The 23,713-nt window shown below is 36.6% G+C and overlaps 3 protein-coding genes across 4 annotated transcripts; 2 read left to right on the forward strand and 1 right to left on the reverse strand.

The window, feature by feature from the left end:
- The first annotated feature begins 4,407 nt into the window (after positions 1-4,407).
- LOC107631910 (uncharacterized) lies at positions 4,408-5,898 on the forward strand. Its single transcript, XM_088501593.1, has 2 exons — positions 4,408-4,844; positions 5,330-5,898. Exons 1-2 carry the CDS (start codon positions 4,630-4,632, stop codon positions 5,772-5,774), a joined length of 660 nt encoding a protein of 219 aa, XP_088357719.1. The 5' UTR covers positions 4,408-4,629; the 3' UTR covers positions 5,775-5,898.
- Positions 5,899-6,126: 228 nt separating this feature from the next.
- Positions 6,127-9,370, reverse strand: LOC107631896 (putative apyrase 7). 2 transcript variants are annotated; one of them, XM_088501592.1, is made up of 3 exons: positions 9,232-9,355; positions 7,922-9,034; positions 6,127-7,396 (listed from the first exon to the last, which is right to left on the reverse strand). In XM_088501592.1, exons 2-3 carry the CDS (start codon positions 8,733-8,735, stop codon positions 6,846-6,848), a joined length of 1,365 nt encoding a protein of 454 aa, XP_088357718.1. In that variant the 5' UTR covers positions 8,736-9,034; positions 9,232-9,355; the 3' UTR covers positions 6,127-6,845. The 2 variants fall into 2 exon arrangements, with proteins under 2 accessions (XP_088357718.1, XP_020978240.1); XM_021122581.2 differs by having other exon boundaries at positions 7,922-9,370.
- Positions 9,371-14,488: 5,118 nt separating this feature from the next.
- On the forward strand, positions 14,489-17,482 carry LOC148577832 (uncharacterized). Its single transcript, XM_088502913.1, has 8 exons — positions 14,489-14,836; positions 15,045-15,185; positions 15,232-15,410; positions 15,603-15,886; positions 15,971-16,301; positions 16,486-16,747; positions 16,811-16,945; positions 17,474-17,482. The coding sequence occupies exons 1-8, from the start codon at positions 14,489-14,491 to the stop codon at positions 17,480-17,482; spliced, it is 1,689 nt and encodes a 562-aa protein (XP_088359039.1).
- Positions 17,483-23,713: the final 6,231 nt, after the last annotated feature.

The raw sequence follows: 23,713 nt of genomic DNA on the forward strand, positions 1-23,713 counted from the left end.
TCTATATTGTTAATGGGGTCGATTAAAAGTTTACATCAACTTCTTTCAAAATCAATTGGTTAAACCTTTTTCTTTACAGAACACTTTAAAACTACGCAACTATACAACAAAATGCCATGTTAGACACCTATAAAATAAAATTGACAACAATAAAAAGATAAAAGTAACCACGACAATAATAAACATCCTTTTTTCACTATTTATCAACAATAATGCCTATTCTATCTATTTCTACCTTTTCTGTATACCAAAACTTAAAATCAGAGATGTCTAATTCATTGGCCTTTATTCTCACATACTTCATTCCTTGCAACCACATAATGTTAATTTCTCTTTATTCTGCTTAAATAAAATTTCAAGCAAGAGTGTTTGTATTTTATGTCCCAAATTGCAACTTACAACTAAATTATTATCTTCCATTCACAAAAACGCAGAAACCTTTTCTCATTTTACTCTACACGCGAAATAATGATGCAAAGGAAGATTATTTATTGTGCACGATTTTGCAAGTTGTGTCTCACCATACAAATTATCCATACGATTTTTTCTTCCTTTAGAGACTATGCTACATTATACAACTTCATCTTAGTTTTCAATTTATTAAATAAAAACGTACTTGACATTTAACCTTGTTTGTTAAATTTTTATATCTTCTCAAATTATTTTGTTATTTTAATATTTTCAAATTGTTTGTTAGATACCATTATTTTTATTAGCCTTGCTATACATACAATTTTTTTGGCAAACAAATCTAAATAAGTTAACCCTAACCCAATAAAACCGACTTACATAACGCGTGTTAGAATATAATTAGGATCAATTAGGGTCAGTTAGTATTATTTAGTATATCTGAATATTTATTATAGGACATTACGTCTTTATTATTACGATTCTCTTAGTACCTATAAATACCCTTTTATATTGTATCATTCCAGACAACTTGAATAGACAACTTGAATACTCACAAATATTTTTTCCTATTGCTCCCTCTCCCCTTTCTAACATGGTATCAGAGCCATGGTATCCTCCTTGAAGATGATAGGTTATTTTCCTTGCGGTAAAATTACCGTAGTTTTTGCACTTTTTTTTATGCCATTTTTCCTTAGCTTTTGTCACTCCTTTGATACTTTTTCACCTCACCGACTAGCTTATTCTCGTTGTCTTCTGTTTTTCTGAGTTGAACGATCAAACACCATTCTCATTCGCTGCTTACCTATTCTCATGAAGAAATCATATAGTTTTCACTCTCTTTCGGCAGTTTTATCTGCGTTCTCTCGTGGCAGTTCCATCTGCATTCTCTCGTGGAAGTTCCATCTGCGTTCTCTCGTGGCAGTTCCGTTTGTGTTCTCTCGTGGCAGTTTCATCTGTGTTTTCCGTCTGCGTTTCGTCTGTATTTCCTTGTGGCAGTTCCGTCTGCATTTCTTTCCAGTAGTTCTGTCTGTACTTCCTTCAGAGAGCAGCAGTTGCGTCTCCGATTCCTTTAGACAAGCGGCAGTTGCGTCTGTGCTTCCTTCAAAGAAGCAGCAGTTCCGTCTACGCTTCCTTCAGACTAGCGGCAGTTCCATCTGTGCTTCCTTCAGACAAGCAGCAGTTCCATCTGCGCTTTCTTCCGGCAGTTCCGTTTGCACCCGTTTTATTAGTTTATGCAGTTTTTTTTCTCTTTATTTCGTTGTTTTAAATAAATTTCAAACTCATGTTGTTACTTGAGTTTGAGGGGGGATGCTAGAATATAATTAGGATCAGTTAGGATCAATTAGTATTATTTAGTATATTTGAATATTTATTATAGGAGATTACGTCTTTATTATTACGATTCTCTTAGTACCTATAAATACCCTTTTATATTGTATCATTCCAGACAACTTGAATAGACAACTTAAATACTCAAATATTTTTCCTATTGCTCCCTCTCCCCTTTCTAACAACGCGAGCGTAAAATTACGCCATTCTTCCTCCAACGTTTCCATCCGGCGTTCCTCCTCCTCCTCCTCTTCCTCCTCTTCCTCCTTCTTATTCTTCTTCTTTGCACTCCTCCTTCTTTTTCATTGTGTTCCTTCTTCTTCCTCTTCGTCGTACTTTTTATTGCTACTGTTGTTGCTGTATTTTTTGCCTCCTCCTCTTTCTATTGATTTTGCAATATTATGTATGTTTTTTTTCTTTGTTTAATCTTTCCTCCCAAGAAAAATTATGAGAAAATAATATAAGAAGATGAAGAAGAAGAAGTAGTAGAAGATGAGGAGAAGGAAGAGGAAGAGTTTTATATTATGCAGAACTTATCCGTACAAATACATCCAAAATTCTTAACAATACTCATCAATATCTTAGTTTTACAATGAAATTTGCTACAAATACACAAAAATATTTTTTTAATGCTGCATTTTTTCTTCTTTTTTTTCCTTATTTCTTTCTTTTTTTAGTTAAATGAATATAGGTTCATCATAATTTTGCAGCATTATGTGTTTCTTCTTCTTCTTTGTTTGATTTTTTTTTATTCTTGTTAAGAAAGTAAAACAAGAAGAAACTTAAAAAGGTAAAACAAGAAGGAAAAGGTGAATAAGAAAAAAATGAAGAAGTTGATGATGATGATGGAAAAGAAGAAGAAGAATACACCGAAAATTCTTAACAATACACATAAATATCTTAGTTTTACATCGAAATTTGCTACAAATACACAAAAATATTTTCTTTAATGCTGCATTTTTTCTTCTTTTTTTTCTTATTTCTTTCTTTTTTTAGTTGAATGAATGTAGATTCATCCTCTTCCAAGTAATTATTATGTGTTTCTTCTTCTTCTTTGTTTAATTTTTTTTGTTTTTATTCTTATTAAAAGAGTAAAACAAGAAGAAACTTGAGAAGGTAAAATAGGAAGAAAAACATTAATAAGAAAAAAAAGAAGATGATGATGCTGATGAAATAAAAGAAGAAGAAGAAGCGGCAGAAGATGATGAGGAAGAAGATGAAGAGTTTTGAATTATGCAGAATTTATCAGTACAAATACATCAAAAATTCTTAATAATACACAAAGATGTCTTAGTTTTATACCGAAATTTGCTGCAAATACACAAATTTATTTTCTTTAATGCTGCATTTTTTTCTTTTTTTATTTCTTTTTTTCTTTTAGTTAAATGAATGTAGATTCATCCTCTTCTAAGTAATTTTGTAGCATTATGTGTTTTTTCTTCTTCTTTGTTTGATTTTTTTGTTTTTATTCTTGTTAATAGAGTAAAACAAAAAGAAACATTAGAAGATAAAACAAGAAGAAAAAAATGAATATGAAAAAAAAAAGATGAGATGATGATGATGATGAAAAAGAAGAAGATGAGGAGGAGATAGAAGAAGAATTTTAAATTATACAGAACTTATTAGTACAAATATACCAAAACTTCTTAAAAATACACATAAATATCTTAGTTTTATACCGAAATTTGCTACAAATACACAAAAATATTTCTTTAATGCTATATTTTTTTTCTTTCTTTTAGTTGAATGAATGTAAGTTCATCTTATTCCAAGTAATTTTGCAGGATTATGTGTTTCTTCTTCTTCTTTATTTTTTTTTTTTTTTTGTTTTTATTCTTATTAAAAAAGTAAAACAAGAAAAAATTTGAGAAGGTAAAATAAAAAGAAAAAGATGAATAAGAAAAAAAAGATGATAATAATGAAAAAGAAGAAGCAGCAAAAAATGAGGAAAATGAAGAGGAAGGGTTTTGAATTATGCAGAACTTATCAGTACAAATACATCAAAATTTCTTAACAATACACAAAATGTCTTAGTTTTACATAGAAATTTGTTATAAATACACAGAAATATTTTTTTTAATGCTGCATCTTTTTCTTTTTCTTTTTTCTTATTTCTTTCTTTCTTTAGTTGAATGAATATATGTTCATTTTCTTTCAAATAATTTTGTAGCATTATGTGTTTCTTCTTCTTTGATTTTTTTTTTTTGTTTTTATTCTTGTTAAGAGAGTAAAACAAAGAAAAATTTAGAAAATTCTATGGCAAAGTTTTTGGATCAGACAACGTCATCAATATGATAAAAAATAACGATACCAATAACGACGATACGTATAAAAAGAAGACCACGATGACGATGATGATCATGATGAATATCGATGATGAAGATGATGAAAGAGAAGGAGGAAAAGGAAGGAGGAGAAGAAAGTCCAATGAGAAAAAAAAAAAAGAGGAGGAAATGGTGTTTGTGACGACGATAACTAAAGAAAAAATAACAAAAAAGAAAGAGAAGAAGAAGAAGACAAAAGAATGACAAAGAAGAAGAAAGAGAAGAAGAAGAACGTACAGTAGGAGAGCGGGAGTGTATATGACTTATTAGACTTGTTTAGTTAAATGATTTGTATATAGAGATTAATTCTACTTTTATTTATCAGGAAAAAAATCATTTAAGTACCTAACAAAAGTTTGTCACGGTATAAGTCGTTGGTATATTCGAACTATTTTTGCCTTCTCCAAACCTGCTCCAATTCTATAATTAAACTGCCTTTCGTCTAAACAGCAAAAACAAAGAGCGAAACGAGCAAACACGGCTAAAATAATAATAAAATAAATTAAAAAAGAAACAGTATTGGCAACGTGACACATAAGATAGGTTGAGCGAAGGCCGAGGGGGAATGGAGATGATGGCGATGAAGAAGACAGCGGCGGTGTTTGTGGTCAACTTGCTGCTTTTGGTGGCATTTTGTAGTGCGATCGAATCACCGCAGTACACACTAATCCACAAGGAGTCGGAATTCGAGATCAGGCTCTATCAACACTCTGTTTGGATGTCCGCGCCTGCTCTTCTTCAACTTTCCTTCCAGAAAGCCACCTGGAACGGTTTCCATAGGTATGCTACCTATTTATTACTTTCTATCCACACCAAGATTCAATTCAATATCCTAGAATGGGCTAGTAGAATTTAGGAACCATTGCTGCAAAAATTATAGCGTCAAGGCTGAAGATTGTTGAAATTTATTTAGTTTGGGTCATCAAGATTCAAGGCCAGTGCTTTTTTGTTTTGAACAAAAGAACTCAACACTCAGGTGGAGCAAAGAAAGACAAGAACAGAAAAAAAAAATCCGATATCATCTCCGGCATAGCCATCAACAACCTGAATTATTTACCACACCGCACAAGAAAAAGTTTGAGCCACACAATCAACAACCCCCTGTTGTCAAGGATTAAAACCAAGAAGTTTGTCTTAATACATTGGACAATGTAAAAAATTTAGTAGTTTTGTTATTCTTAACCATTTTATTATTATGATTGTGTCCATACACGTATTCTTTTAGGTGTTCAAGTACAGCAGTTGTTTGTTTTGAACCTTTGTAGGTTGTTTCAATTCATACAAGGTGCCAACCTTAACTTCTCTCGAATTCCCATGACTGCTCCGGTGCTGACAACAATGGTCCCCGGAGCTGGACCCCTCGAATCACAAGGGTATTATGTTAGTCTTTACTTGCCTGTCAAGTTCCAAGCCACCCCACCACTCCCATTGCCAGAACTCAGCATCAAGCCCCACAAATTCGCCAGCCACTGCATTGCGGTCAGAGAGTTCTCTGGTTTTGCCAAGGATGATAGGGTTGTCAAAGAAGCTCAAAAGCTTGCCACCTGCCTCAGCAGGTCCCCTTGGGCTGACTCAACTCCCTCCAGGAGTTCTTACTCCATTGCTCAGTATGATGCTCCTTTTAAGACCGTTAAGCCCCGGAACGAGGTTTGGGTCGACATTGATGCCCCTGATTTGGGTTGTAAATCAGTTGATGTTGCAGCATATTGAAAGAATTGTTGTTGATCTAGTATTTGGATGCAAATGTTGTCAATCATAATATGCTGTAATAGCATTTGTATATGACTATATGTTAATAACTTAATATCAAAAGAGATCAGACTCACTTGAAAAATATTTTTCTTTTTCCCTTTTGTAACTGGAACTGCCTCCTTCATGTGGTCTATAGTTTGTGCATTTGTTTTTCCTTTTAGAATGTGAAAAAATAATTATTTTATTAGTCAAATTCTACATATAGGATTTGGATGGTAGAAAACGGTATGGAAAGAAAAGTACAAATTTCTATATCAAGTAGTAAGGGGCGATCCGCGCTCCACAAACTATGGATTACAACAATCAAGTACCGCAAAAAGGAGAAGTTTATCTACTTTTTAATAACCAAATGAAATGTCTTTCACAACAATCAACTTTTCACAAAGCTTAGGCGAGTTTCTACAATTCTATGTCTATGTTTTAGACATAACGTTGCTTTAAAGCTAATAAAACTTAACTTCTGTAAAGTGGAAAATACCGGTACAAAATTGTCCTTAGTCAGTGAAAGCTCCGGCGTCACGGGATCCACCAGCAGACCCATGAAAAATTAAGATAACGAATGAATCACATGTTTGATTGATTTTCAAACAATAACCCTTACAAGCAGGCTAAATTACTAGCAATATTACACGTCAAGATTGCACAAGCACTCAGTCATTTTTAAAGAATAGCTACTACGAGTCTATGACCAACTTTAGTTTCAAATTCACAGCCTACACGGACTTAATCTCAGATATTGCCAAATACATGAATAGCATAACTTTAGGTGTACAAATATCATTCTTATATATCAATATATCAATTGAAGAATCAGCAATGAATACGTGAGAGTTTTTCCCACTATCTTTCATTAACGTTTGCCAATTGGCATCAAAAGCTTGGTATAAAAGCCACTTTCCTCTAGGTGTGTGGTTTTAAATTTTTGATGACCCAATTAAATAAGCACCAAGTTTCAAACCTCTTAGTATCATGTCTTATTAAAATGAAGTTATGCAAAGGTCAGAACGATCAAGAACACTGAATTAATAGTTAAAAAGAACGCCGTCTTATATGAGTATATGTTGGCAACGATAAGCCAGAAGCAGAAGCCCTCCTGCTTGGCATTGGTAGCTTGATTTGGCTACAATTAACAATCAATAAAACAAATACAAGTACAGCAAAGAGCAAAGTTGGAGAAGAAAGGACCTTGACATTCCTTAAGGTTGAGATGATAGTCTCTGGTTTGCGGTTTGTTGAATTTAACCATAGAAATTTACCTTCAACCATTGCAGCTCCTAACGTCCAGGAAACATCACCTGGACCAAACACCATTTCAACATCGCCAAGACACATTCCATAGTCGATCAAAGATGCCATATAAGCCACCTGGAAACAAAATTGTCCCATGTAATTTGAATTATCAGAAATACTGCTCAAGCCAGCCCATAAATTTGAACATATCTGTTTGCCTGAATCCCAAACCATTGTTAGGTTGGCTCTTGGGCTCAAATTAAGCTTGTTGTAGACAAAAAAGAAACCAGACAAAGCATGAAAGCGCTTGATTGGGTGTGCAATAGCTGTTAAATTAGGTAGACTGATGCCTGTAAGGTGCAGAATGAAGCATAATAAGTTTCTGCATTTTTATGTGAAAATCATGGAAACAAAATCCAAAGTAACCACCCCCCTGATTTCCTTGTTCTTTTTGCCTTCTGGTGGGTGGGCCAATGGGGATCCCTACAATGATAATAGGGGGGTAGACTACACGCTAATCATGAAAAGTAATGCATTTTCACGTTATCAACACTTGAGAAGTAAACCTTTTTGGTATCAAATTTGTGTATGTAGTATTGGATTTCACTGTTGCTTCTTTTCTTCTTTTTAATGTGATCTTTTCTGTCGATAATTCTGTCGATAATTCTGGTAAAAGGGTGACAAATTGAGACAAAAACCCAATGGTAAATTTCTTACTTATGTCGGTGATTAACTCTGATAGAATTTGCTTAGCCAAAATGAATTTCGCAATTTTTAATTAACATATAATGTATAAAGAGTTAAAGAGCTATGAGAAAAATTTCATCATCCCGAAACAACTTAGGAGTGTATAAATTCAAACTATATAAACTTACCAATATGAGAAAATGAACTTGCTTCGCAGTCTTTGCCAGCATTTGGATGTGGAACTTTAGTATTGCTTGAGTTCATTGAAGAAGCAATAGCTATTTCCTTGCATTGCTCCCAATCAGGATCTCCAATAAGTCGTAAAGACCGAGGTTTCGTTTCATTGGGTTGGCTATGATTTTTCTGATATGTGGCGTCAAATGCAGAGCAAGAATTGCAGGTATAATTTTGTGCAAAAGTAGACATCAAACAAGGATGTCTGATAATAGAGACACTTCCAATTCCTTCTGCAATTTGACTATTTCTGAGCATAAGAACTGTCCTATCAAACGCTTCATTTAAACCAAATGCAGGCAACGAGTACGCCACAATATTATGCTCAATTGAACTAATCCTTGATGTCATAACATGAGAATCATCTCCAGCACCATTGTCTACCTCTACCACAATCTGCAACGATGAGCCACCCAAATCAAGAATCCCAAAAGTACGATCACCTTGATAACCATCAAATCTTCCCATCTTGTAATTCAAAGCCACCCAACCATAATAAGCTTCTTCCCTCCCACTCAGAACCCTTATCCAACTCTTCCTACACATAAATGAATGACCTTTCACAACTACCTCAACATCTTCCAAAACTCGCACGGCATCACTTCCGGGAAGCCTCCTCAGACCAGCAGTGGCCAGAACAAAAACAGGTGTTTCCCTATGCATTTCGCGTGGGATCACATTCTCTGCCCAAGCAATCAATGGCTCCAAAGAATTCCTCACTCCCGAAGAATCATTCACAAACTTGTCCAACCCGGGTTCAGTTTGCATACAGTGATACTGACAAGAACTCTTCCAGAGTGAGTTCTTTGTTGTTGAACTGTTATCAGGATAAGAATTCAGCAGAATTGGCAAGCTACCATTGCTTATAACCCCAATGTTCCACTCATACACGTTCACCCGTGTACCAGTGCTTCCACAATCCACAACAACAGTGTAATACGACGCCGCATTGAAGTGACCATTTCTACCATAACCTGACTCCAAATGAAAACCCAGTAACAACAGCAGAGTGACCAAAATTGCTGCAAGGATTCTCAAAATCCATTTGCGATTGACGAATCGTTTGTCTTTGGAAGGGGATTTGGGGAATTCCATTAGAATAAGGGAATATAAAAAGAAAAATCTAATACCAAACCCGTTATTTCTTTCATGTATTATTAGTCCATAGTTACATAATAGATCAGTGTTTCAGCTCCAACTATGAAGAATTCACTTGTAGCTTGGAAGCGTAGTAATGAAAATATAGAAAAAAGGATTCACGAACCTGGTACTTTGATTTTTGATCCGCAATTATCTTTGAATGGTGTTGGTATTGAAATTTCAGATCTGAGTTCTCTGCAAGCTTAGTTCTTTTCAGTTAATCTTTTTAGGGCAATTTAAGTTTTAAAAAAGAAAAACGAAAGAACGAAAAAGGGCGCAATTAGAAATAATCAATATTATATTATCATGCTAACTTGCTAAATATTGAAGTCATCCTTCATCAAGCTTTCGCGATTAGAAATATGAGTTAATAGTCAAAATCGTCCCTGAAAGATACCTCGATCTCCATTTTGGTCCTTGAAAGATAAAATTAATCAAAATCGTCTTCGAAAGATACACGACTTGGTCACGTTAGTCCTTCCGTCAGTTGGACGATGACGTGTCATGTTAAGTGCCACGTGGCATGATGACGTGTCATGCCACGTGGCAGATCAGTGACACATGGCACGCCACCTGGCAGGTCAATGACACGTGGCATCACTTGACATATAAAAAAGTTTTTTATAATCAAAATAGTCTTTGAAAGTCCAATCATAAATCATTTTCATTCCTCAAATTCTAAAAATTAGTCAAACTAGTCCTTAATAGGATCCTCTTAAGAGCACTATTCATAAACAATGATTCCGAAGGTTCTTCTCCTAAAAATTCAGTATCAATAGCAGCATTAGCCATCAAAAGGTGAAGTTAAAAAATTGAACTCCGAGCTGAAACACTACTACACAATAATATCTACCCATTCAATCAATCCAAATCAAAACACCATTACATTTCAACAGAAAATCCTGCTATTTCTGAGGAAGAGTGGAAGTTACAGACCATCTATTTGTAAAAAGTACTGACTGAAAATGGATATTGATCCTCTTATCCGCACTCTGCACTCCGCACAATGCTTTCAGTGGCAGTTTCTTCTTATCCGCACTTGGCGCCCTTTCACTTTCACTTCTCCACCTACTTCACTTCTCAGCCTCAACACTCATAGGTGTATAACATTGTAACTTTTCAAGGTAAGTAAACTGCTAACTAAACACCTCAGTAAGACAAGCTTTAGAGAAAAAAGGTGGATTCTAGAACAACATTTAGATGTGAAACAAGTGACTATGAAGTATGAACTTAATTGAAGTGACAAATGTTAACCTTAGAAATCTTGATATAATTGAAGGGTTGTTAACTGATCATACCATATTTGAACAAGTCTTGAGGGAGTGGCTGGAAATTGCTGGCAATGGCATATATAATTCCGAGTACAGCAGCAGTTGTGATGTGATGCTGCCAAAATAATTAACTCAAAACCAAAGTTATAAAAGCAAATAAGTGAGAGGTAGGTATTTGGTATTAGCATACCCCTGATCTAAAAAGAGTAACTCTGCTTTCTCATCCATACTAAGCACCTCAGGTCGAATTCCCAGATATGGAAGAGTTGTGGCCTCAACCAAACCTGTCAAAACAAAACTGCCTGGGAATAAATTAGTGGATTAAAATTAAAATCGTATTATTAGGATGTGGTTAGTTCCACGATAAGGTTTTGAAAACACACCCTAATCCACAAGCGAGAGAGGTTAGTGTAACGGTTTGCCATTCCCAAGGTACCTCCCATCGGCTGAGAAGAGGCCAATTGGTATTGGGTTTGTTAGGTGCGTTGAAGAAGCAAACAGAATGAAGATTCCGTGGAGTAGGTGGAGAAGTGAAAGTGAAAGGGCGCCGATGAGTGTTGAGGCTGAGAAGTGAAGGGGAGTGGAAGAGGGAGGAAGAGAGAGAAGAAGAAGAATCTGCCACCGAAAGCATTGTGCGGAGTGCGGAGTGCGGATAAGAGGATCAACTGCCAGCCGCAGCCGAGGGAACCTCTGATGCTGTGATTGGGATTGAGCCGGAGAACGAGCTGCCCAGAGCATGTGCCATCGAGAAAGGGTGTGAAGAAGGCGGCGATGAGGTGAAGGTCTCTGGTGGTAGCAGCTGCGAAGTGGAGGAGGTTGTGGACGAAATTGTGGTTGGAGAAGGAGCTAAATTGGGGGAAGGTGAAGAAGAACCTTGCATTGATGAATTGCAATGTTTGGGAATTGAAGATGATGCAAAGAAGAATAAGAAAAAAAACTGTGAAGAAGAAGAGAAGAACGACGACGTTTCAAGGCTAGGAGAGCCTTCTACCAAAACGGTGTCGTTTTGGTTGTCTGCCACGTTGGCAGTTAACGGTCCACGTCAGTGGCCGTTTGCCAACTCAGCTACGGAGATGACGGAAGGACTAACGTGACCAAGTCGTGTATCTTTCGAGGACGATTTTGATTAATTTTATCTTTCGAGGACGATTTTGATTAATTTTATCTTTCGAGGACAATTTTGATTAATTTTATCATGCAAAATAATAAAAAGAAAATTCATTTAATGTCATACATTTTATTAAGGAATAAGTACTATTTTGGTCCTTAACGTTGAGAGTCAGAATCAAAACCGTCTCTGATGTAATTTTTGACTTAAAATCGTCCTTAATATTGCATTTCATTTTAAAATCGTCCTTTTTAATAAAAATTTTTAATTTATTCCAAATTTACCCTTACTTTAATAAAAAAATATAAAATTAAAAAAAAAAAAAGAAAACGCGTTTTGTGGGGGGGGGGAGGCAAAGGGTATACGAAGGGGGAGGGGAGGGGAGGGGGAGGGGGAAGGGGAAGGGGGGAGGGGGGACGGCGCCGGCGACGAAGCTTGGAGGGGAAGGGGAAAGGACGTGGGGTTCGGGGTTGGGGGAAGGGGAAAGGACGTGGGGTGGAGGTGGGGGGAAGGGGGGAGGGGGAAGGGAAAAGGGGGAAGGGGACGGCGGCTATCGCTGTCGCCTCGGCTGTTCCCATCGCCTCTGTCTCGTCGCCTTGCCGCCTCACCGTCTCTGCCTCTGCCTCTGCCTCGCCGCGTCTGCCTCGCCGCCTCGCCTCCGCTTCTGCCTCACCGCCTCGCCGACCCCACCGCCACCCGCCGCTTCTTCTTCTTCTTCTTCTTCCCCCCTTCTTCTTCTTCTTCTTATTATTATTATTATTGTTGCTGATTTGTTACTGATTTGTGGAATATTATTGTTGCTTTCTGTTTCTGATTTGTTGATTTTCTGTTTCTGCTTCTCTGTGTGGAGGTGGAGGTGGAGGTGGGGGGAAGGGCAGACGGGGAGGGGGAGGGGACGGGTGGGGACGCGGGGTGGGGGGAAGGGGGAGACGGGGAGGGGGAGGGGACGCGGGGTGGGGGTGGGGGTGGGGGAGGGGGACGGCGGCGGCGTTGGTGGTGGTGTTGGTGGTGGTGGAGTGGCAGTGAATGTTGATGATGATGATGATGGTGATGATGATGTTGATAATGGTGGTGGAGTGGCAGTTGGTGAGGGGTGGTGTTGGTGTTGGTGTTGGTGGTGATGGTGGTGGTGGTGGTGCTGGAGCTGGTTGTGGCGGTGGTGTTGGTGTTGGTGGCGGTGGTAGTGGAGGAGGTAATTATGTTGATAGTGGTGAGAGTATTTTTGTCCAAAAAAATTAAAAGAACGATTTTAATACGAAAAAAAACGTTAAGGACGATTTTAAATCCAAAATGAGAAGAAGGACGAAATCGATTCTGGCGCTAAACTTTAGAGACCAAAACCATGCTTATCCCTTTTATTAACTAATCAATTTAATTTCTAAGTTTTCAAATTCATTTGGTTGATTTTTGAGTTTTTTAATCTGAATTTTATAAGCGTGAATTAAATTATTTTTTTATTTATTTTTACAAATTCTCATATGACATTTTAATGGGATGTTGATTTGTATCGTAAAATATTAGGTATTATAAAATTTAGAGATTTAATAGATAAGCATTATATATGGCATTGCCATGCCTTAGTAATTTACTCTGTTAAGATGAAAATAATTGATTAATGGTTCAAGAACCAAGTTAATTAAGATCTCAATAAAATATGCTGAGAAAAATACTGATTAAATTAAAAAAATATTAGATGAATATATTATTTTTTTAATTAAATTTAATTAACTTCTTTTATGTTTCTTCTCTTTTTTTTCTTTTATTTAAAATTTTCAATTATCAATTCTTAAATTATTAAATCGACTTAATTAAACTTAATCATTAAAATGACTCGAATATATTATATAATACTATCATTAAATTAAATAAATTAAGGTTATTAACACTACGGCCCGCCGCCCCCGGGGGGTGCTAACTCATTTAATTTTGCAATTCAATAAAAGAATAGGTTAATATTTTATATATTAGACATGATTTACAGTAATATTATGTTATTTTTTGTAATAATGATGATGATGATTTGAACATTTTTTTATTTATTGGATATTGTTAGACTTTATTTTATTTTTTATTTTTAAATAAAAAATTTAATTTTTTAATTTAAAAATTTAAAAATAAAAAACTTTAATTTTATAAATTTTTAACCTTGTAAAAAAAAATTATTTACCGAATAATTATGCATTCGAACTACGATGTCCGAACTCTTGACTTTTTTATTGTTGGACTTTTTAAAAAATTTAAAATAAATTAATTTTAACAAGTTAATTTTTTATTTATTTATTGGATATTATTAAAATTTTTTATTCCTCTACTTTTATTAAAAAATTATTTTTATTTTATAAATTTAAAATTAAAAATAATAAATTTACATATTTTTTATTTATTGGATATTCTTAAATTTTATTTTATTTTTTTACTTTTAATAAAAAATTTAATTTTTAGTTTAAAAATTCAAAAAATAAAAACATTAGTTTTATAAAATTTTTATTTTTTGTAAATTATTTTTTTGTTTTTTTATTCATCGGATAATGCAGCACCTGGACCACAACGCTTGGACCCTTGACTTTTTTATTGCTGGATATTTAAAAATTATAGATTAAATTAATTTTAGGACAAATCACTATATTAAGCTAAGGAGAGCAAAATTTTACACAAATCCGCCAAACCAAAATCTGGTTCATGAATAAACCAATGCACGTTTCTATATAGTTCGAACCAGGTCAATTCGAACTCAAACTACATGTAAATCGAATCAATGTAATTCGAACTATGTACACTCACACACACCCACTAATTCGAATCAACCTGATTCGAATTACACACACAGAGTCATTCGAATCATGGTGATTCGAATTACTCCCCAGCACGCAATCCCAAGTAATTCGAAACTGCTTGATTCGAATTACACAATGCTTAGTTCGAATTAGGCTGGTTCGAATTATATAGGGCCAGACATGTATAAATATGGTGTGAACATGAATTGATCTCATTAGAGTGAGAAAATGGCTAGTGAGGAGAGTTTTGTAGTGTTGGTTTACCACAGAGGATCGATTAAGAGGAAAACACGATCCGGTGTGAAGTTCACCGATAAGGATCCTCTCAGTATTTTTATGAGGCCTACGACGAGTTATGATGACCTTGTTAATTCTGTACTACAGAAACTTGGTCTGGAAGGCGTGAAACGGGTTAAGAAATTTTTCTATCGCATTCCAATCTCGGTGCTGCAAGAAATCGTGAAGTATGATTGTTACACGATCGGGAGTGATGAGGACTTTCAGGTCATGTTTCATTGTCGTCGGCAGTTTCCCGAAGTTAGGACACCTGAACTATTGGCGAAGTTGGTTGATGTGGTATCCAGCTCCGGGGGTTCGAACCGGAATACCCACACCGTAGGCACGGTAGCCGGTTCTAGCTCCAGACCTGTTGGTGCATCTTCGTCCGTCCCTGTGTATGAACCTCCGGTCGAGCCTGTCGCCTCCGCTTTCGTTCGCTGTTGATCTCAACTGTAGTGGAGGCAGCGAGGTTGGAATAGGGGATATTGTGCTGACCTCTTTACAGTGTGCTGCACCGGCTGGTCTGGGCGATGCATTGTTGGATGATGTAGACGATGATGATGTGGAGCCGGATATCATTGCTAATGACAGTGGCGATGATATTGGAGCGAGTGATCCAGCTGGGGCGGGAGGTGGTTCTAGTTCTGTACCCTTCGCACTTTTCATCTTTGGACTTGGATGCAATGAGACAGGAGGGCGCTCCTGGGGAGCCTACTGGATTTGGTGCTAGAGATGCCGAAGGGTCTGCAGGTCTGATAGAGTTTCAGGTTGGTCAGCAGTTTCAGGATAAAGATGAGGCTGTGTTAAGTGTGAAGACGTACAGCATCCGACGCGGGGTACAGTACAAGGTGGTGGAGTCTGACTATCACCGGTATGTTGGGAAGTGTTCTGAGTTTAGGAATGGGTGCACATGGTTGATTAGGCTTAGTCTCCGGCAGCGCAAGGGCATTTGGTAGGCCAAACGGTACAACGGACCACATACGTGTCTCGCGACGTCCATCTCCAGCGACCACAGGAGTCTAGATTATCATGTGATCTCGGCATTCATCATGCCAATGGTTAGAACTGATGCATCCGTCAGCATCAAGGTGCTCCTGAATGCGACGACAGCACCCTTTGGGTTCAGGCCGATATACAGGAGGGTTTGGTTGGCGAAGCAGAAGGCCGTTGCCCACATCTATGGTGATTGGGATGAGTCATACAACGAGCTCCCTAGGTGGGTGTTAGGAGTTCAGCTGACGATGCTTGGTACTGTTGCCGTCCTTAGAATGAGCCCCGTTCGAGTTGGGGGCCAGGTGGACGACTCGCAAGCTTACTTTCACCGACTCTTCTGGACGTTTCCATCATGTATTGAGGCATTCCGTCATTGCAAGCCCTTGGTGAGTATTGACGGCACCCATCTTTATGGCAAGTATGGGGGTATGTTGCTAGTCGCGATTGCACAGGACGGGAACTCCAACATTCTGCCTGTTGCATTTGCACTGGTTGAGGGTGAGAATGCCGAGTCCTGGTCCTTCTTTCTCTCCCACCTCCGTCAGCACGTGATTCCGCAACCGGGTCTGCTAGTTATATCAGACAGGCATAACGGCATCAAGACTGCGCTTGAGGCTCCGGACGGAGGATGGCTACCTCCAGCTGCCTACCGTGCATTCTGTATTCGACATGTGGCAGCAAATTTTGCCCTGACCTTCAAGGGCAAGGACGCAAGGAGGCTTCTTGTGAATGCAACCTATGCTAAGACTGAGGTGGAGTTCGATTACTGGTTTGATATTCTGCGGTCTGAAGACCCTGCCATGTGTGAGTGGGCGAACCGGATCGAGTATTTATTGTGGACTCAGCATCGGGATGAGGGTAAGAGATTTGGTCACATGATGACAAACATCTCCGAGTGTGTTAATTCGATCCTGAAGGGGGTCAGGAATCTCCCTGTGTGCTCGTTGGTGAAGGCGACTTACGGGAGGTTGGCCGAACTATTCGTTCGCAAGGGGAGAGGCTAAGGCCCAGTTGGAAACTGGACAACAATTCAGTCAACATCTGGTGAAGTGTATAGAGGCCAATCTGAAGACGGCGAGGTGCTTTATGGTGACTTTGTACGACAGAGATAACTCGGAGTTCACCATCTCAGAGACGACACCTACTGGTTCGTTCTCACTTGGTAGCTACAGGGTGTCACTCGGGTCTCAGACATGTGACTACGGATACTTTCAGGTACTTTATTTCCCGTGTCCTCACGCCCTGGCATACTGTGTCTATTCACGGCTTACTTGGCAGCCGTATGTCCACCAGGTGTATCGTCTTCGCTCCGTGTTCAGTGTGTACCGGATGGGGTTCACACCTCCCATTCCTGAGGATTTCTGGCCACCATATGATGTGCTGACAGTGATACCAAACCCCAACAAGAGGCGTGTGAGTGAGGGACACCCCAGGTCCACCAGGATACGGACTACTATGGACGAGACGGATCCGAACAGGCCGAAAAGATGTGGGCTCTGTCGGCAACCAGGACACACACGTCGGAGTTGTCCACAGGTTGGAGGACCAAGTCACATGGGGGGGGGGGAGATAAGTAGGTGTATTGTTAGCTTTATTATTACGTTGTTGAAGCTTTTGTATTTAGAGTCCACTGTTTTAGGATTTGTTACTTGAAGTTGTTAAGTGAAAAACTTTGTTTAAGTTAATGTGATGTATTTGACATGCGTTCTTAATTAATCGATGTGTTCTGTTTCTTAAGCAAAATATCACAAAATATGACATATATGTACGTCGATAAAACAACATACACCAATTTTCAAATTAACTGATACACAATAAGGCAATAAGGTACGTAACATAAATAACAAAATACAAATCGGATCCTACACATACATAACTTAAATAAATAAAGTAAGCTAACGTACAACACTGATCATAAACATAAGTCATACACATAAACAGGTCATCTAAATAGATGCGAACCGGTGAAGCAATGACGGGGGACCCGTGTCCTCTGACCTCTCCGGACGAGCGGCTCCTCGTCCTCAATGTCATCCTCGTCATCGTCCAGGTCTGCCTGTGGAGGTGGCCTAGGCTAGACTGGCAAAGGACGTGAGGAAGAACCTGAAGGAGCTGACTCTCCGCGGACGAGTGCCCTGGACGGTCCGGCAACTGAATATGCGCCTCCAGTATAGGCGGAAGGAGGGGTACCACCCAACGCAAAATAGTCATGAGCAAGCACAGAAGGAGGCTCGTTCAGATCGACATCTAAGGGTGCCTGTGTCCCCGTAATCTGACCTCGCCGACGTGCCGCATCATCCTCCTGCATAATGGCACTGATCTCATCTAGGAAGTGTGAACCGCCGAACTCCGCATCAAGACCATCACTGGCCAACAAGTCTGAAAATAGTATCCCCTGACTAACCCATGTCTGACTCTCATGAAGTGCGTGGTCGTCACCGGGGACACCAACGAAGTAATCGCCGAGTGGCCCTGATCCAAGTCCACTGTCACCTTGGGCCGAACCATCTCCCACACCGGACCCATACCACTCTCCACCATGACCTCCATGACGAGGACTAACGCCCCCTATCTCAGCAGGGACCCCCCGGCCCCCTCCACCAACATGGCCTCCAGCATCTCCCCGCCAGGCCCATGCTGATCACCATCGTCGTCATCATCACCATGACCACCGTGATCGTCCACCCCAGCACGCGCCCTGCGTCGGCCTCCACGCCTTCGTCGTCTGCCTCCACCCCTCCCTGCCGCGTCACCCTCTTCCATGGCCTGGTCGAGCCACCTCCACTCACGCTGGCTCCGTCGTGTCCCGACACGAGCTCTCCGCTCAACCCGACGCCTATCCAGAACGCTGTCAACACGATCCATCTCAGGCACTCGTCCAGCACCCCTCTGCGTTGCCTCGACAAGAATAGGCACGGCTCTCAGATCCCCAAAGTACATCTCTGGTGACAAGAATCTCTTACCATGCTGACCCCACCAATCCAAGAAGTCATGTGAGGGACCTGGGTCTGCGACAACATCAAACCGGAGAACGTGATCCGCACGGCTCTCCCAATGAAGATGCCAGAACTGCAAACTGTATGGGAACCAATGATCACCGCCTCTGCCATCCTTCAACATCGAGAAGTCTATGTTCAGGGCGGGCTGGGGGCGGGGCTGTACTCCACCGAACTGCGGTAGCACCCGATCAATCTGATGCCACTCTATGATGGCAAAATATATCAATGCCGTCACACACTGCCATAACGCCGTATGACGAGGCTCCAACACCTCCGGATGCACAACCTGAAGGACGTCGGGAGAGCTATACGGCATCCAAATAAACTGCAAATACATATCAATAATGTTAAGCGATATCATGATGCGAAGTATGAAAGGTTACTTAATTAAAAATAAGCGGTTAGTATACTCATATCCCCTGCCTGTAACAGGTCTATCCTCATCCTCCACATCTGCACCCGAGGTCCCTTCTCGCTAGCAGAAGGATTGTAACCTGACCACCTGCAACTCACATCGGTGTTATAACGAAAGAAAAGTATGACCAAATAGTATAACATTATAAGCGGACATGGAATAAAATAATTTAATACGAAATAGAAAAGTCCGACAATAGTACCTCGAGGCCAAGGGCCAGCTGAACGTATCATACCCAGCAGGTCTAAACCCAGGAAAGCGCTAAAAGATCCAAGATTGAAGTAACTGTAACGGGCTGGCTAACTTCACCATATGTCTGTTTGCCACTCGGCACATGCACCGGTACAACCATGCTAGTGCTGCTGACCCCCAACTGTAGCCACCCATCTCCTCAACCCTAGCCACGTAGGGTAGCCACCTAATGTGAACACGATTGCCGGACTTGTCGGCAAACAACTAAGTGTCCAACAGTATCATGATATAGGCACGAGCATAGCGCCTGACTATCTCCTCGTCGGCTCCCTTGGGGCACTCTCCAAACGTCTCCTGGAACCAGCTGTAGTTCATTGCAAACTTCTGAATTTGGTTCGCAGGAGGTAACACACCAAGCAACTCCTGGAACCACACCCAAGCTGGACGGCCACCGTGGATGTATGTCTGGACATCCGTCAAGTAACCACTGACATAACGTCCGTTGACCAGCAACCCCAACTGGTACGCCACGTCCTGTAGTGTGATCGTGCACTCCCCGAATGGCATGTGAAATGTGTGCATCTCCGGACGCCACCGCTCGACGAAAGCACTGACAAGGGACTCATCCAATCTGAATCGTCTATCGTTAAGTCTCGCAAGATGGTATAATCCCGCCATCTGCAAGTACGGAATGTACCTCTTGTCGAGTTGCATGCCCTGCTGCCACCGCATGTTAGAGATGTATCGCTGGTGCTGCACATATGAAGAACAGCATAATTAAAACCACTTACAATACCACTAACATAAACCACTAACAACATACCACTAACAGAAACCACTAACATAAAAAACTAACATAAACCACTAACAAAAACCACATGCAGAACCATTAACCAAACCACTAACAAAACCACTAACATAAACCACTAGCAAAACCACTAACATAAACCACTTGCAAAACCACTGGCATAAACCACTAACATAAACCACTTCCGAAACTACTAATAAAACCACTAACATAAACCACCAACAAAACAACAAACAAAACCACTAAATTAAACCACTAGCAAAACCACTAGCATAAACCACTTGCAAAACCACTGGCATAAACCACTAACATAAACTACTTCCAAACCACTAACATAAACCACCAACAAAACCACAAACAAAACCACTAAAATAAACCACATGCAAAACCACTAACATAAACCACATGCAAAATCACTAACAAAACCACTTGCAAAACCACTAACATAAACCACTACAATAAACCACATGCAAAACCACTTACAAAACCACTTGCAAAACCACTAAAACAAACCACTAAAAAAAAACTTTGACTACTTACCTCGTCGTTGATGACCTCAACTATATGAGCAACTCCATCCAAATAATATAGTCTTTCCGGATCATCCCCATAGCCTAAGTATCCTGCTCGAGCCGTTGTCGGAGCGAATCTGGGTCGTTTTCTCAGGTATTGGTGGGGTATGAGAATGAAAAAGTGATTCGAATGAGGTTGGTTCAAACTCCTTTTATAGCCAAATCCAGTGTAATTCGAAACACCCCAATTTGAATTACTACTAGAGCCAGAATGTGAGTAATTCGAATCAGCCAGATTCGAATTACTTAGGGTTTTGTGCAAAAGTGTAATTCGAATCAGGCTGATTCGAGCCTGATTCGAATTAGTGGGTGTGTGCGTGTGTATAATTCGAATCAAGGTGATTCGAATTACATGCAAATCAAGTTCGAAACAAGCTAATTCGAATTATATAGAAATGTGCATTGGTGGATTCATGAACCAGTTTTCGGTTTGGCTGATTTGTGTAATTTTCTGCTCCCATTGGCTTAGTTATGTGATTTGCCCTTAATTTTAATAATTAAAAAATTTTTATTAGATATTATTGGAATTTTTTTTACTTTTAGTAAAAATTTATTTTTTAATTTATAAATTTAAAAATAAAAAATAATAATTTTATAAATTTTTTGTTTACTAGATATTATTGGACTTTATTTTATTTTTCTAATTTTAATAAAAAATTTAATTTTTTAATTTAAAAATTTAAAAATAAAAAATTAATTTTATAAAATTTTAAGTTTTCTTAAATTTTTTTATGTTTTTTATTCACTAGATAATGCTTGGCCCCTGGACCATATCACTCAGACCTTTGACTTTTTTATTACTGGACTTTTTTAAAATTTAGAATAAATTAATTTTAAAAATTTATTTTTTCGTTTATCGAATATTGTTAGACTTTTTTATTTTTCTATTTTTAATAAAAAATTTAATTATTTAATAAAATTCATAAATAAAAAAAGATTTTTATCAAATTTTAAATTTTTTAAAAAATATTTTTTATTCATCAGATAATGCTTGACTCGGTGCCTGGACCTTGACTTTTTTATTGCCGGGCTTTTTCAAAAATTTAGAATAAATTAATTTTAATCATTTAAATTTTTTTTATTGAATAATATTTGAATTTCTTATTTTTCTATTTTTAGAAAAAAATTTAATTTATAAATTTAAAAATAAAAATTAATAACTCTAAATATTTTTCGTTTACTAGATATTGTTGGACTTTATTTTATTTTTCTACTTTTAATAAAAAATTTTATTTTTTTAATTTACAAATTCAAAAAAAATTTTGTTTTATAAAATTTTAACTTTTTAAAAAATATGTTTTTTATTTTTTCATTCATCGGATAATTACGCAACCGAACTACGACGCCCGACCTTTGACTTTTTATTGCTGGATTTTTTTAAAAAATTTAAAATAAATTAATTTTAATAACTTCATTTTTTTTGTTTGTTGGATGTTGTTGAAATTTCTTATATCTCTACTTTTAGTAAAGAAAATTATTTTCAATATATAAATTTAAAATTAAAAAAAATGATTGTACATACTTTTGTTTATTGGATATTGTTGGATTTTATTTTATCTTATTATTTTTAATAAAAAATTAAAATTTAGTTTTATAAATTTTTTTTACTATTTTGAAAAATTATTTTTTTGTTTTTTATTCACTGGATAATACTTCACTCGGACCACGACGGGACCTTTGACTTTTTTAATGCTGATTTTTTAAAAAAAAAATTAGATTAAATTAATTTTAATAATTTAAATTTTTTGTTTATTGAATATTGTTGGAATTTTTTATTTTTTTACTTTTCGTAAAAAAATTATTTTTTTTTAATTTAAAAATTAAAAATAATAATTTGACAAATTTTTTGTTTATTAAATATTGCTGGACTTTATTTTATTTTTAAGTTTTTTTTAATTTTTTAGAAATTCAAAAATAAAAAATTAATTTTATAAAATTTTAATGTTGTAAAATTTTTTTACTTTTCGTTTTTTATTTACTGGATAATGCTTCGCCCTCAGACCATGGTGCATGCTTAATCCTTTGACCTTTTTAAAATTTATAATAAATTATTTTTTTGTTTACTTGATATTTTGGACGTTTTTTATTTTTCTATTTTTAATAAAAAATTTAATTATTTAACTTAAAATTCATAAATAAAAAATAGCTTTATCAAATTTTAAATTTTTAAAAAATATTTTTTATTCATCAGATAATGCTTGACCTGGAATCCAGACCTTGACTTTTTTATTGTTAGACTTTTTCAAAGATTTAGAATAAATTTATTTTAAAAATTTAAATTTTTGTTTATTGGATATTGTTGAAATTTTTTATTTTTTTACTTTTAGAAAAATATTATTTTTTAATTGATAAATTTAAAAATAAAAAAATAATAACTCTACATATTTTTTGTTTAATGGATATTGCTAGACTTTATTTTATTTTTTATTTTCAATGAAAAATTATTTTTTATTTAAAATTTAAAATTAAAAAATTTAATTTTATAAAAATTTAGCTTTTTGAAAATATTTTTTTGTTTTTGTATTTACAGGATAATTATACACCCGAACAACGATACCCGGACCCTGACTTTGTTATTACTGGACTTTTTAAAAAATTTAGAATAAATTAACTTTAATAACTTCAATTTTTTTTATTTATTGGATATTGTTGGAATTTTTTATTTCCTTAATTTTAGTAAAAAAAATTATTTTTTAATTTATAAATTTAAAAATTAAAAAAATAATGACTTTACATATTTTTATATATTCGAAATTGCTGGACTTTTTTTATTTTTATACTTTTAATAAAAAAATTTAATTTTTAACTTAAAATTCAAAAATAAAAAATTTAGGTTTATAAAATTTTATTTTTTTAAAAATATTTTTTTTATTTTTTTATTCACCAGATAATGATGCACTCGGATCACAACGCTTGGATCCTTGACTTTTTTATTGCTGGACTTTTTAAAAAATTTAGATTAAATTAATTTTAATAATTTAAATTTTTTATTTCTTGGATATTGTTGATATTTTTATTTTTCTACTTTTAGTAAAAAAATTATTTTTTAATTTATAAATTTAAAAGTTAAAGAATAATAATTTTTACAAATTTTTTATTTCCTAGATATATTGGACTTTGTTTTCTTTTTCAACTTTTAACAAAAAAATTTACTTTTTTGTTTAAAAATTCAAAAATAACAAATTAAATTTATAA

The sequence above is a fragment of the Arachis ipaensis genome, chromosome B1, assembly GCF_059453495.1.
Source record: "Arachis ipaensis isolate K30076 ecotype BB chromosome B1, ASM5945349v1, whole genome shotgun sequence".
Lineage (NCBI taxonomy): Eukaryota > Viridiplantae > Streptophyta > Magnoliopsida > Fabales > Fabaceae > Arachis > Arachis ipaensis.